At 45.0% G+C, this 13,090-nt stretch overlaps 1 protein-coding gene across 1 annotated transcript in view; it reads right to left on the bottom strand.

Moving 5' to 3' along the window:
- LOC309551313 (cytochrome P450 2K4-like) overlaps positions 1–12,750 on the bottom strand; it is a gene marked incomplete at both ends in the record, with an annotated part of 36,062 nt that extends 23,312 nt beyond the window's left edge. Inside the window, 4 exons of the mRNA XM_082251848.1 lie at positions 2,315–2,475; positions 8,344–8,493; positions 11,297–11,459; positions 12,571–12,750. Coding sequence (XP_082107974.1) covers positions 2,315–2,475; positions 8,344–8,493; positions 11,297–11,459; positions 12,571–12,750 — 654 coding nt within the window. The remainder of the gene's footprint in view (positions 1–2,314; positions 2,476–8,343; positions 8,494–11,296; positions 11,460–12,570) is intronic.
- Between the last annotated feature and the right edge of the window lie 340 nt (positions 12,751–13,090).

Below are 13,090 nucleotides of genomic sequence, written 5' to 3' on the forward strand. Positions count from 1 at the left end.
CATTTTTTCGTCTAGTTATTCCCCCTGTTAATTTCGAGATTATGGTGTTTATTATTAGACTTTTTTACCTCATTCATACCACCCCAGGAAACAAAATGAACAGACTGCCAAAACACCAAAATGCACCAAAAATTGTTCATGCACCACACCACAACGTACATTAGTTCATTGTCATGCACTGCTCTAAAATGCAATGTCTATCAACAAGATGTGCTGGGGTGCCAGTCATAATTAATGGCATTGTCTAGCACCAACATAATAGTGATGACTGGCCCTTAGTGTATCTAACGCCAAAACGTTTTCAAGTGACAGAAAAGGAGAAGACACAAACCAATGACATCACTCAGCTCAGTATATTTTTATCACCTATGACTAAGCCTGTAAGGACGAAACATGTCAGAGAGTGGCTGTCTCCTGGCAAGGGATTAGCTATGTTGCTTTTATGGCTGAATAAATCTTTTCCTTGTAACTTTAGATACAATTTTTCCCCCTTTGCCCCCCACCATATTTTCCTTTATTATTTCTCTTTCATATGCTAATTTGAAACTGCGAAATGGGAAAATATTTGGATTTAGATTACTAGAAATGAAATGTGGTCTATATATTTATTTCCTACTACAGTTCTAAATTTGAGTATGCTTATAGGCATGCCATTTTATTTTTGTTAGCTATACCAGCCTTTTTAATAACCCATCTTTTAAATCATGTGGTTTTATTAAGATTGTTTACCAGAAGTATACATGACAGCAATGTTTGTATGTATGAACCTTGCTGGATCCCTTCAGATATTTTTATAAGTCACATTTAATATAATTTTAAGGGCATCTGAGGAAGTGGCAACTTTGAGCCTCAAAACATGTAATTTTAGTGAATAAAGTAAATTGATGTTTGTCCTTTACAATGACTCAGATTCCTCTTCTAGATTTACCACACTACCACACCCTAACAGACTCCTCTGTCATTTAAAAACATTGACAGGTTTTTACACCTCCTGTTCCATTCTGAGTTTACTACCCTTCTGATGTCCCCTCTGAGGAGCTAGGACCTGGACCCTGAGGCATTAAAAGCAGCCAACCCTACACTGCATGGAGAACGGCATATTGTTCACCTGTGCCCATGGAAGGTTGCATGTTGTACTCAGAGGGGGTACCACAGCCTCATCAGATGTAAGTTATTTTACTTTTTAATTTAAACCCAACACTCTGGGAACAGTTATATACTCATATGTACTACACTTGAAGGGCTCTCCCATCTCTTCTTCTTCTTTTGTTTTTGCTAGTGGAATAATCTGTAGGACCTTTTCCTTTCCCTTTTGGCTCTACCCTGTGGACTCCTGAGGACTACTACTACACAAGCAACATCTACAGTATCTACATTCGACGTTTGAGGTCTACAGTACATACACTTGACTCCAGGATGTTTTGTTTAGTGTTCTCTGGACTGTTTGTTGGATCCCGAGGACACTCTTGTCAATATTGGATGCAATTATATATTTTTTTGCACTTTGAGCAACTTTGTTTGCTCAAATGTACATCATGGAAGCATGGCCAGTATTAATCAACTTTTTTTAATTGATGTATTCATGTTTGACTTCATTACCAATATAATCTGCCTCATTATATAGGACAACCCCCTAAACGAGCTACAATACTATTATAGGAAATCATGTACCTTATGACTGTTTCCACCCAGACCAAGGCTGGGTATATGGGTATAACCAGTATTTTTACAATTTGAAGCTTTTGGCTAAATCCCTGACAGTGTATAATCCAATGTATTTTCCCATTTGAGAGCTATAGGATGATCCAAGTTATACAGGGATGGATGTTTGATATGAATATAGCCTTCACAGAAACGGTCATTGAGGATAGAAAGTGGATTAAAGACTGGAGATTTGTCCAAAAAATTTACAATATTTCTTGATCAACAAATATATATATTTTTTCCATGTGTGGCTAGATCTTTTTAATAATTTTAACCTTGTTTGCCTATAGGAGGAAATATATACAATGGCATTTAAATTAATGAAACCATTTTTGTACATTTTCTTAAATTAAGTTTGCATTTTATTTCTTATATATATATATATATATATATATATATATATATATATATATATATATTATAAATCAGTTTTGTATTACATATTGCTGCATATATTAATAAGGCTTTATATTTTGGCCTCCTATACATTAGTATTTACAAGGTATTTTACACAGCAGTAGATTAGGTATTGGCTATGCACAGCTGTGGGTTTACAGTATTTGTTACTTTGCCATATATTTATATAGAACCAAACATTAAACCAACTTACCCTGATTCTAGCGGAACCCAGAAGTCTTACATTCTCATTAATTAATCTCATGAGCTTCTGTATAGTAGGATCCTCATACTCAAATCTACGGCTCAGTAGTATGGATACAATAATGTTGCCCACAGCTGCATTTATGATAGTGTGATTGTTAAAAGGCTTCCCTGAAATTTGAACACAGATGGAAAAAAAAATCAATTAAATTCAAATATTCATATGCATATATTAAATAATCAGACATATCAAGTAAAACTGAATAGTTTTCTATCAATTATTATTATTTTTTTTAATGTAAAATATTAAGGGCATTGTGAATTGAACCTCATTCACCCATTAGCAGTCACCTAAAATGGAATTAAATCCCAAAACAAAATTTTAATATATTACATTTTACCAGAGTTTAGATGTCATGGCTGCATTCATTTTCTTTTTTTGGTGCTTTTTTAATTTTTTTCACCTCGTTGTAAGTCTGTTATTTTTCAACGTTTTTAACAGACCAGGCTGTCCACCAAAATTGGCCTCTAGTGGGTTGAGACAAACCCATTAACAATGACAGGGGTGCTTACAATGATAAATTCTGACATTTATGTAAAACCGTTATCGCAAAAGGAGAAAAACTGTTATGCAACTACTTAAAAAGTGTGATTTGAAGTTCAGCATTCATTTGTTAGTAAAGTCCATTTAAAGCTGCTAGTTCGTCCAACAATACACTCCCCCTAGACCGAGATCGGATTTAGGGGGTGCTGGGGAGGGCTGCGCCCTCCCAGGCTGCTTTAGATGCTGCACTGGTCTAAAAGCTCTTATTCATCTCTATCCTGCTGATCATCTAACTTTATAGATTTACTGAGCAATGGGGCATGGTCATTGCTAGCGCCGGCATCCAGGACACTTACTGTATCCTACATTTCTCAACTGGTTCCCTTTCCTGGTGTCAATGTCACCCACCAGCAGTGCTTCCTTGCACACTACAGCTACCCTAGAGCAGTGAGTGTACTGTGTGCTGTGTACCCACGCTGACCACTGCTTAATAGAAAGTTGTCAGCTGCTAGTGAAGTGAGAAGGGTTTTGGAGTATGCATCAATGAAAGTTGAATGCAGTGGATAGGAGGGGGGTTGGGGGAGGTTGGGCAAAGAGGAAGAAGTGTGGATAGGGGGGGGGGGTGCTGAGCACAGAGGGAAAGGTGTGGATGGGGGGGTGCTGGGAACAAAAAGAGAGGTGTGGATAGGGAGGGCACTGTGCACAGAGGGAGAGGTGTGGATGAGGGTGGGGGGTGCTGGGCACAGAGGAAGAGGTGTGAATCAGGGGTGATGAGCACAGGAGAGAGAGAGCTGTGTATAAGGGAGCTGGGCACAGGAGGGAGAGCTGTGGATAAGGGCACTGTGCACAGGATGGAGAGCTGCAGATAAGGGTGCTGGGCACAGGAAAGAGAGATGTGGATAAGGGTGCTGGCCACAGGAGGGAGAGATGTAGAGAGGCGAGTGCTGAGCAAAGATGAGAGCGCTGTAGATGATGGGTACTGGGCAAAGATGAAGACCTGCAGCTAGGCAGGTGCTGGGCACAGGAGGGAGAGCTGTGGATAAGGGGTGCTGGGTACCAGAGAGAGAGAACTGTGGATAAGGGGTGCTGGGCACAAGAGAGAAAACTGTAGATAAGGGGTGCAGGGCACAGAGATAGAACTGAGTCTCAGCAGGTGCTGGGCACAGGGGGGAGAGCTGTGGATAAGGGCGCGGGGCACAGGAGGGAGAGATGTGAATAAGGGGTGTTGTGTACAGGAGAGAGAACTGTGGATAAGGGGTGCTGGGCAGAAAAGCAGAGGTATGGATAGGGGGGATCTGGGCACAGAGGCAGAGGTGTGGATTGGGGAGGTGCTGGGCACAGAGGGAAATGTGTGGATGGGGGGGGGGCGTTGGGCACAGAGGGAGAGGTGTGGATGGGGGGGTGCTAGGCATAGAGGGAGAAGTGTGAATATGTGATGCTAAGTACAGGAGAGGGAGCTGTGAATAGTGGGTGCTGGGCACATGAGAGAAAGATGTGAATAGTGGGTGCTGGGGAAATGAGAGAGAGCTGTGAATAGTGGGTATTGGGCACAGGAGGGACAGCTGTAAATAAGGGTGCTGAGCACAGGAGGGAGAGATGTGGAGAGACAGGTGCCGGGCACAGAGAGAGAGCTGTGGAGAGACGAGTGCTGGGCACAGGAGAGAGAGCTGTGGATAAGAGGTGCTGGTGGGCACAGATGAAGAACTGCAGCTAGGCAGGTGATGGGCACAGAAGGGAGAGCTGTGGATAAGGGGTGCTGGGTACAGGAGAGAGAACTATGGATAAGGGGTGCTGGATAAAGGAGAGAAAACTATGGATAAGGGTGCTGGGCACAGAAGGGAGAGCTGTGGATAGGCGGGTGCTGGACACAAGAGGGAGAGGTGTGAATAAGGGATGCTGAGCACAGGAGAGAAAGCTGTAGATAAAGGTGCTGGGCACAGGAGAGAGCTGTGGATAAAGATTCTGGGTGCAGGAGGCTTTGGATAGGCAGGTGCTGGGTAAAGGAAGGAGAGCTGTGGATAGGCAGGTGCTGGGCACAGAAAGGAGAGCGATGACTAGGCAGGTGCTGGGCACAGGAAGGAGAGCTGTGGATAGGCTTGTGCTGGGCACAGGAGAGAGAATGGTGAATAAGGGGTGCTGGGCACTGGAGAGAGAGCTGCAGATAATAGGTGCTGGGCACCGCAGGGATAGCTGTGGATAAAGATGCTGGGAACAGGAGGGAGAGCTTTAGATAAGCAGATGCTGGGCACAGGAAGGAGAGCTGTAGATAGGTAGGTGCTGGGCACAGGAGGAGAGCTGTGGCTAGGCAGGAGCTGGGCACAGGAAGGAGAGCTGTGTATAGGCAGGTGCCAGGCACAGGAAGGAGAGCTGTGGTTAGGCAGGTGCTGGACACAGGAAGGAGAGGTGTGAATAAGGGGTGCTGGGAACAGGAGAGAGAGCTATGGATTAAAGGTGGTGGGCACAGCAGGGAGGGCTGTGGTAAAGAGTGCTGGTCTCAGGAGAGAGAGCTGTGGATAAAGGTGCGGGGCACCGGAGGGAGAGCTTTGGATAGGCGGGTGCTGGGCACAGGAGAGAGAGCTGTGGATAAGAGGTGCTAGGCACAGGAAAGAGAGCTGTGGAAAAGGGTGCTGGGCACAGGAAAGAGAGCTGTGGATAAGGAGGTGCTGGGCACAGGAGGGAGAGCTGTGGATTAGGGGATGCTGGGCATGGGGATGAGATGAGATGTGGATAAAAGGTGTAGAGGTGAGCTGTGGAAGAGGGGTGCAGAGGTGAGCCGTGGGTAGTTAATGCAAGGCTATATACAGTATTACATAAACCCTCACCACACTGCATGCTCAAAATGCAGCAGTCAGAAGTAGGTAATGTACAACACAGCTTTCAGAGTGCAATGGTCAGGAGTATGCAAAACACAGTCTAGTGTAAAGAGAGCAGGGGTAAGAATTGTATAATGTATAGTGCAGCATACAGAGTAGTGGTTAGAAGAATGCAACATACAACACAGCATACAAGATGCAGCAGGGTTACGTAATATACAGAACACATTACATGCTCCTGACCATACTAAAAAGTAAATAACCCAACTAATAGTTTTACATAACGCATCATTCACACATGTAGGATGCCCAACATTAGAGGTGACTTATTTTTACAATGCAAATACACCTTTGCACGCTGATACTGCTTAGTATTCCAGAGTTTCTCTTCCCCCTAAGTTTCTCTCCCTCATGCAGCTAACCTAACCCAAGTGCTGATGGAAAGAGGAAGAAAGGGGAGCAAACACTGTGTAGACACCTGAGTCACTTTTTATCAACTGATGATTCCCTAAGTACCTATACAAAAAGTGGTCACTGCTCCCACCCATAACTGGTCTTAACAGCAAAGAGTACTGGAAGGGCAAACGCATGTCAAAAAAGCCAATGAGTTTCCAGTCACAACTTACCAACCAGCCTGCGATCAACCAAACTAACCTGTCTAACAGTATGCATTAAAAACAGGGGTTTAGTTGCACACATTTGCAAATACATGCGTAAGCTGCAGGCCCCGGCAAGGCACCCTGATATCTGCAGTCCTTAACTCCAGAGTCTCCAGAGTAAGAGCACATGTATTCTTATGGATAGATGGAGGACAGGTGACTGGAGGGAGCGCACCCCTCCTTAACCACTTGCCGACTGCCTAACGCCGATCTACGTCGGCAGTCAGCCCCTCACAGGCAAAGTGACGTAGGGCTACGTCACTAGCTTGTGAGGGTCTAGGGAGCGAGCGCGCGCCCCCGGAGGGGCGCTCCCGCTCCCGCGTGGTCACGGACCCCCCCGCGCGTGTGACCGGCGGACCCGATGTCCGCCGGTCACTCGGTGATCGGCGGGGGAGAGGGAGAATGTCAGGCAGCTTGTGTAAACAAGCTGCCTGTCATTCTCCTTGCTGTTAGGATACTGATCACTCGGATCTAGTATGTAGATCCGTTGATCAGTGTCCATACAGCTCAAGCCCCAGCCAATCACAGTAGAAAGCACGCCCCTAGGGATACACACAGCCCCTCCCTCCCAAATAAAGTTAACCCCTTCACTACCAGTGTATTTTTACAGTAACAGTGCATATATATAGCACTGATTACTGTAGAAATGTCACTGGTAACCCCAAAAGTGTCAAAAATGTCAGTCAAGGGTCCGATCTGTCCGCTGCAATGTCGCAGTACCGCAAAAAAAAACGCAGATCGCCGCCATTACACATTAAAAAAAAAAACAACAAAAATGACAGAAATCTTTCCCTTTGTTAGTAAACGCGATAACTTTTGCGCAAACCAATCAAAATACGCTTTTTGCGATTTTTTTTACCAAACATAGGTAGCATAAAACAAATTGGCCGAAAAAGTAAAAAAATTTTGATTTTTAAATTTTTTTTTTGGGGAATTTCATATAAAAAAATGTGAAAAATATTGCTATTTTTGCAAAATTGACGCTCTTTTTTTGTTTATAGCGCGTGATCAAAAAATCGCACAGGTGATCAAATACCACCAAAAGAAAGCTCTGTTTGTGGGAAAAAAAGGACGCCAAATTCGTTTAGGTACAGCGTTGCACGACCGCGCAATTGTCCGTTAAAGTCACGCAGTGCCGAATCGCAAAATACCCCCTGGTCGGAATGGGGGTAAAATCTTCCGGGGCTTAAGTGGTTAAAGGCACAGAGTCACACTGAACACCCAGCACATTGCACAATGGCAGCAAAGGTGTCAGTGCGTTGCCTGACCAACATAACAACAATACAAAAAATGGTCACTTTATCCACCTATAACTGGTCTTAACAGCAAGGAACACTGGGCAAGGGCAAACACATTTCAAAAAAGCCAAGGAGTTTCCAGTCACAACTTACCAACCACCCAGCGACCAACCGAATGAACCTGTCTAACAGTATGCATTAAAAACATGCATGTATTTGCATATGTATGCAACTTAACATGTTTTTATGCATAATGTTAGACAGTTTAATTTGGTTGGTCGCAGGCTGGTTGGTAAGTTGTGACTGGAAACTCCTTGCCTTTTTTGACGTCCTTAAGTACGTAGGATGCTGGTGGAAGGACTGCACAGTGCCCAAGGATGAAATTTCAAACAATAAAAATCTGTGTAACAAAAAAGGATAAACTTGATCCACCTACCAGCTTGTTGATAATTTTTGGGCAATATTTAGGCAATTTGCTAAGGCACCCCTGAAGAACCCAAACAGCACCCTAGTTGAAACAGGCTGATGCATACAGTAAAAGTGATATTGATCTGTCTCATGAAAATAATTTATTCAGCGTAAAAATCTTGTTTCTATGTAATGTTTTTAATTATTTAAGCATAAGAAAATGGCTTTATGTGCTCCTTACATACAGAGACTCAGCTTGATGGCTTAAGGTAAGCTCAGTTTAAATTGGTGTAGTTTGAGTGAGAGTTACCTAATAGGCAATTAGTAGAACAATGGCATCATGGTTGGCATTGACCAAGGTTGGAGTGAACACTTACCCCCATGTGACTTAATAGTCTGTACCAAGCATTCCGCTTCCTCGATAATCTTGTCTTCTATACTTCTCTTCCCCATTCCATAATCCCGTAGTGTGGAAAGTGCAAATCTTCTCATCACCTTCCAGGTCTCTCCATTGGTAAAGACAATGCCTGAGAATAAAACACGAGTACTTAAAGCCGAACGTCAGCCCTACCCTTAGTCCTGCACAGTTGTACATGCTCCTCTCCTGTACTTAAAATGCTTAGGTATCGTTCACGCCAGGCACACTGATTAATGTAAAGGCCCTGTTCACACCACACATGTGCAATAAAAATGCATCATGTATGCGGTTCAAAGCAAATCATCACATCAATGCACTGAAGCATGTAGCAACAGGGCCGGCCTTTGGGGTGTGCGAGCTGTGCGGCCGCACAGGGCGCCATGGGCAACAAGGGCGCCGTGCGGCCATCACAGCTCGCAGAGGATCAGGCTGAGCTGTGTGAGAGATACACAGCTCGCCTCACTGCAACAATAGGTGATCGAGGCACGGCTGCACAGCGGGAGCTGAGCGGCGACTGCGGCCTGGACAGGGTTAACACAGGCCGCGGCCTCCCGCTGTGCAGCCGTGCCTCGATCACCTATTGCTGCAGTGAGGCGAGCTATGTATCTCTCACACAGCTCAGCCTCCGATCCTTCCACGGAATCCACGCTGACTTCCTGCCCAGTGCCCACACATCCCCGGGAGTGTGGGCGGGAGGAGGAGAAGGGGCGGGGCGAGGAGGAGCTGACGATCTCTCCTCTGGCGTCAGTGCAGGGAGGGAGGAGAGATCGTCAGCTCCTCCTCGCCACGCCCCTTCTCCTCCTCCCGCCCGCCCACACTCCCGGGGATGTGTGGGCGGGAAGTTTAAAGAAAAAAAAAAAGCTGCAGACAAAGTAAAGTAAGTGACATCTCTCTCCTTCAAAAAATGTAAGGGGGGGTCTGTGATGTAAGGGGGGGCTCTATGTGTGGGGGGGGGCTCTGTGTGGGGGGTCTCTGATGTGAGGGGGGCTTTGGGTCGGGGGTCTCTGATGTGAGGGGGGCTTTGGGTCGGGGGTCTCTGATGTAAGGGGGGCTCTGTGTGGGGGGTCTCTGATGTGAGGGGGGCTCTGTGTGGGGGGTCTCTGATGTAAGGGGGGCTTTGTGTCGGGGGTCTCTGATGTGAGGGGGGCTCTGTGTGGGGGGTCTCTGATGTGAGGGTGCTCTGTGTGGGGGGTCTCTGATGTAAGGGGGGCTTTGTGTCGGGGGTCTCTGATGTGAGGGGGGCTTTGTGTCGGGGGTCTCTGATGTGAGGGGGGCTCTGTGTGGGGGGTCTCTGATGTGAGGGGGGCTTTGTGTGGGGGGTCTCTGATGTAAGGGGGGCTTTGTGTCGGGGGTCTATGATGTGAGGGGGGCTTTGTGTCGGGGGTCTCTGATGTGAGGGGGGCTTTGTGTTGGGGGTCTCTGATGTGAGGGGGGCTCTGTGTGTGGGGTCTCTGATGTAAGGGGGCTCTGTGTCGGGGGTCTCTGATTTAAGGGGGGCTTTGTGTGGGGGGTCTCTGATGTAAGGGGGGCTCTAATGTAAGGGGGGCTAAGTTATTAGTGATCATAAAAAAGAAAAGTCAAATAAAGTGCAAAAAAGGTGCAAGAAAATTCGCGCGGGGGGCGCCACGGGATTAGCTCGCACAGGGCGCCTGATCACCTAAGGCCGGCCCTGTGTAGCAATGCTAAATTAAATGTTATTTTTTGATATTTTGATAAAGCTAAAGAAGAAAAAAGTAAACAGTGCAATGCATTGTAACAACACATGCTACTGGCCCTACCAATACAAAACAGTCTGCTGCCCTAACTCTGGTTTCATTGTACATTGCTTCTCACAATAAACATTGAAAGTTGCAGCAAGTCAGATAGAACCTGCCTCATTTCCTAGCTAGGGGATGCCTAGCTTCTGGCTATTTTTACATTCTGCCTTGTCCCTGGCCCACCCCTTTCATTTTTTGGCTTTCCAATTTTTCATGAAGGGTCAGCATAGGATATGCATTGCATGGTCATTACCCAGGGCAGTTAACATGCAAATGCAGCTAGCTTAGAAAATGCCCACTCCTCCATACTGGCATCCACCCATCAAGGCAATTTGATACTTGAATGACTCCTCCAAAGAGCCTGTCCAGTGCTTCTCAGGGAAGTACCTAGGCAGGGTGCTCCGTTGTTTTCAGGAGGTTATATGCAACACCTTGCCAGCTCCTCCCACCACCCATGGTCTACACCCCAGCTCAATAGATAGACAATAGGACAAGACTGCCAATTACAGTCTGTCCGTCTATTACATTGAAACACATGGAATACACATCTAGGTGTCACAGACTCAAAGGCAAAAGGCCACAGGTCTCACAGTGCAAAGTGGGATCAAATCTCCACATTTCTTGAGAGACACCGTTGAAAAATATCACTCTCCCATCTGAAGTCATCCAAACCATTCTCTCAGCGTCCCCCAAGTATCTGTCCCTCACTCCCAGTGACGGTGAACACCGTCACAGGAATGTTTATTCAGGGCTGCTAGCTGTTAGCATTGATCATCAAGTTAACTTATTTACATATATTTCTTTATGTTCATCTACTTTAGCCCCCGTTCACATGCAAGCGATCCGACTTCGGGTGGCGACCTCCGAAGTCGCGGTGCGAGCAGCGCGCCGCGACCTTTGGAGAGGCCGCCACGGACTTCATAACATTGAAGTCTATGGCGGTCGCCTCCTGGTCGCCCCAAAGAAGCTCCGGACCCTTTTTCTAAGTCAGAGCGACTTGTGTCGCTCCTATAAGAACGGGTCCGCAGCTTCCCTATGGGAGGCGACCTACGGCGACCTGTGAGGTGACCAGGTCGCCTCACAGGTCGCCTTAGTGTGAACGGGGGCTTAGGCAATATGTTTTAATGCTGCTTCATTGAGTAAACAAACAGATACCATTTTCTCTTTGCATTTTATTAAGGATTGGTGCCCTTGGCCTGTCAGAAAACTCCTCGGCATGGTTGATTAAAGCATCTTTCACAGCGTCATATCCGCAAAGGGCAACCATCTTCAGCATCCCTATTTGGACACCTATCACTGGACCATAAGTTTTTGATAACTGAAAACAAAATGAAAACAAGAGATAAAAAGAAAAAGTAATAGTTTAACTTTAAAACTGGTCTACAAATAACAGTATTCAAATTTATAACAGGTCTCCTGTTTAAAGTTGAGATCATCCACTGTTCTCTTAACCACTTAAGCCCCGGAAGATTTTCCTGACCAGGGCCTATTTTGCGATTCGGCACTGCGTGATTTTAACGGACAATTGCGCGGTCGTGCGATGATGTACCTAAACTAATTTGACATCCTTTTTTTTCCCCACAAACAGAGCTTTCTTTTGGTGGTATTTGATCACCTGTGCGATTTTTTGATCATGCGCTATAAACAAAAAAAGAGCGTCAATTTTGCAAAAATAACAATATTTTCCCATTTTTTATATGAAATTCCCCAAAAAAAAAAATGTAAAAATCAAAATTTTTTAACATTTTAGGCCAATTTTTTTTTTTACCATATGTTTGTTAAAAAAAAAAAAATTGCAAAAAGCGTATTTTGATTGGTTTGCGCAAAAGTTATTGCGTTTACTATCAAAGGGAAAGATTTTTGTCATTTTTTTTTTTAGATCGGACCCTTGACTGACATTTTTGATACTTTTGGGGGGACCAGTGACATTACTACAGTAATCAGTGCTATACATATGCACTGTTACTGTAAAAATGACACTGGCAGTGAAGGAGTTAACTTTATTGGAGAGGGAGGGGTTAAGTGTGTCCCTAGGGGCGTGTTTTTAACTGTGATTGGCTGTGGCTACTAGTGTAAGAACAGAGATCAACGGTCCTACATAGTAGAACCGTGTGATCTCAATTCTTACACAGGGGAGAATGCCTTTCTTCCGGTGTAACGGAAGATCGCGAGTGCCTGGTGGACGTCGGGTCCGTCGGGCACACACGCAGGGGGGTCGGTGACTGCGCGGGAGCGGGAGCGCCCCTCCGGCGGCGCGCGCTCGCTCCCTAGAGCCTCACAGGCTAGCAACATAGCCCTACGGCTGACTGCCGATGTAAATAGTTGTGCGGCAGTCGGCAAGTGGTTAAATAGTGATTACTTTCTCAAATAAAGTTTTTTGTTGGAATTCCTGTATTGCTTCAGATGATATAAGACAAGAAGTATGTTACCTCTATAAATGTTTTATGTGGTTTCTTCATGTCAATACTGAGCATATTTCCAATGATTGGCCATGGTTTGGGTCCAGGTGGGAAATTCTTGAACTTGTCTTGTTTCTTGTTGTATACATAGGCCAAGAAGAGGATGACAACAACAGACAGAAGGATCGTCACAGGGTCAGTTTCAAACATCATCTTGTAATATCTACTGAAGATGAATACAGACATTGTGGGTAATGGGAAAAACAATAAATTATGGTATTTAAATCCTAGCAATTAATTTCACCTATTTGCTTCCTTTTGGTTTTTTAAATATACAAGTGAAAGTGTTTTATTATATCTTTTTGATCAGCACAAAATATTTGCTGATTTTTCAAAAAATCCAGTGATGATACAGTATCCTCACATTTTTGTAAATATTTTATTATATCTTTTCATGTGACAACACTGAAGAAATGACACTTTGCTACAATGTAAAGTAGTGAGTGTACAGCTTGTATGACAGTGTAAATTTGCTGTCCCCTCAAAATAA

This window comes from Pelophylax lessonae (assembly GCF_965119305.1).
Source record: "Pelophylax lessonae genome assembly, chromosome: 3".
Taxonomy (NCBI): domain Eukaryota; kingdom Metazoa; phylum Chordata; class Amphibia; order Anura; family Ranidae; genus Pelophylax; species Pelophylax lessonae.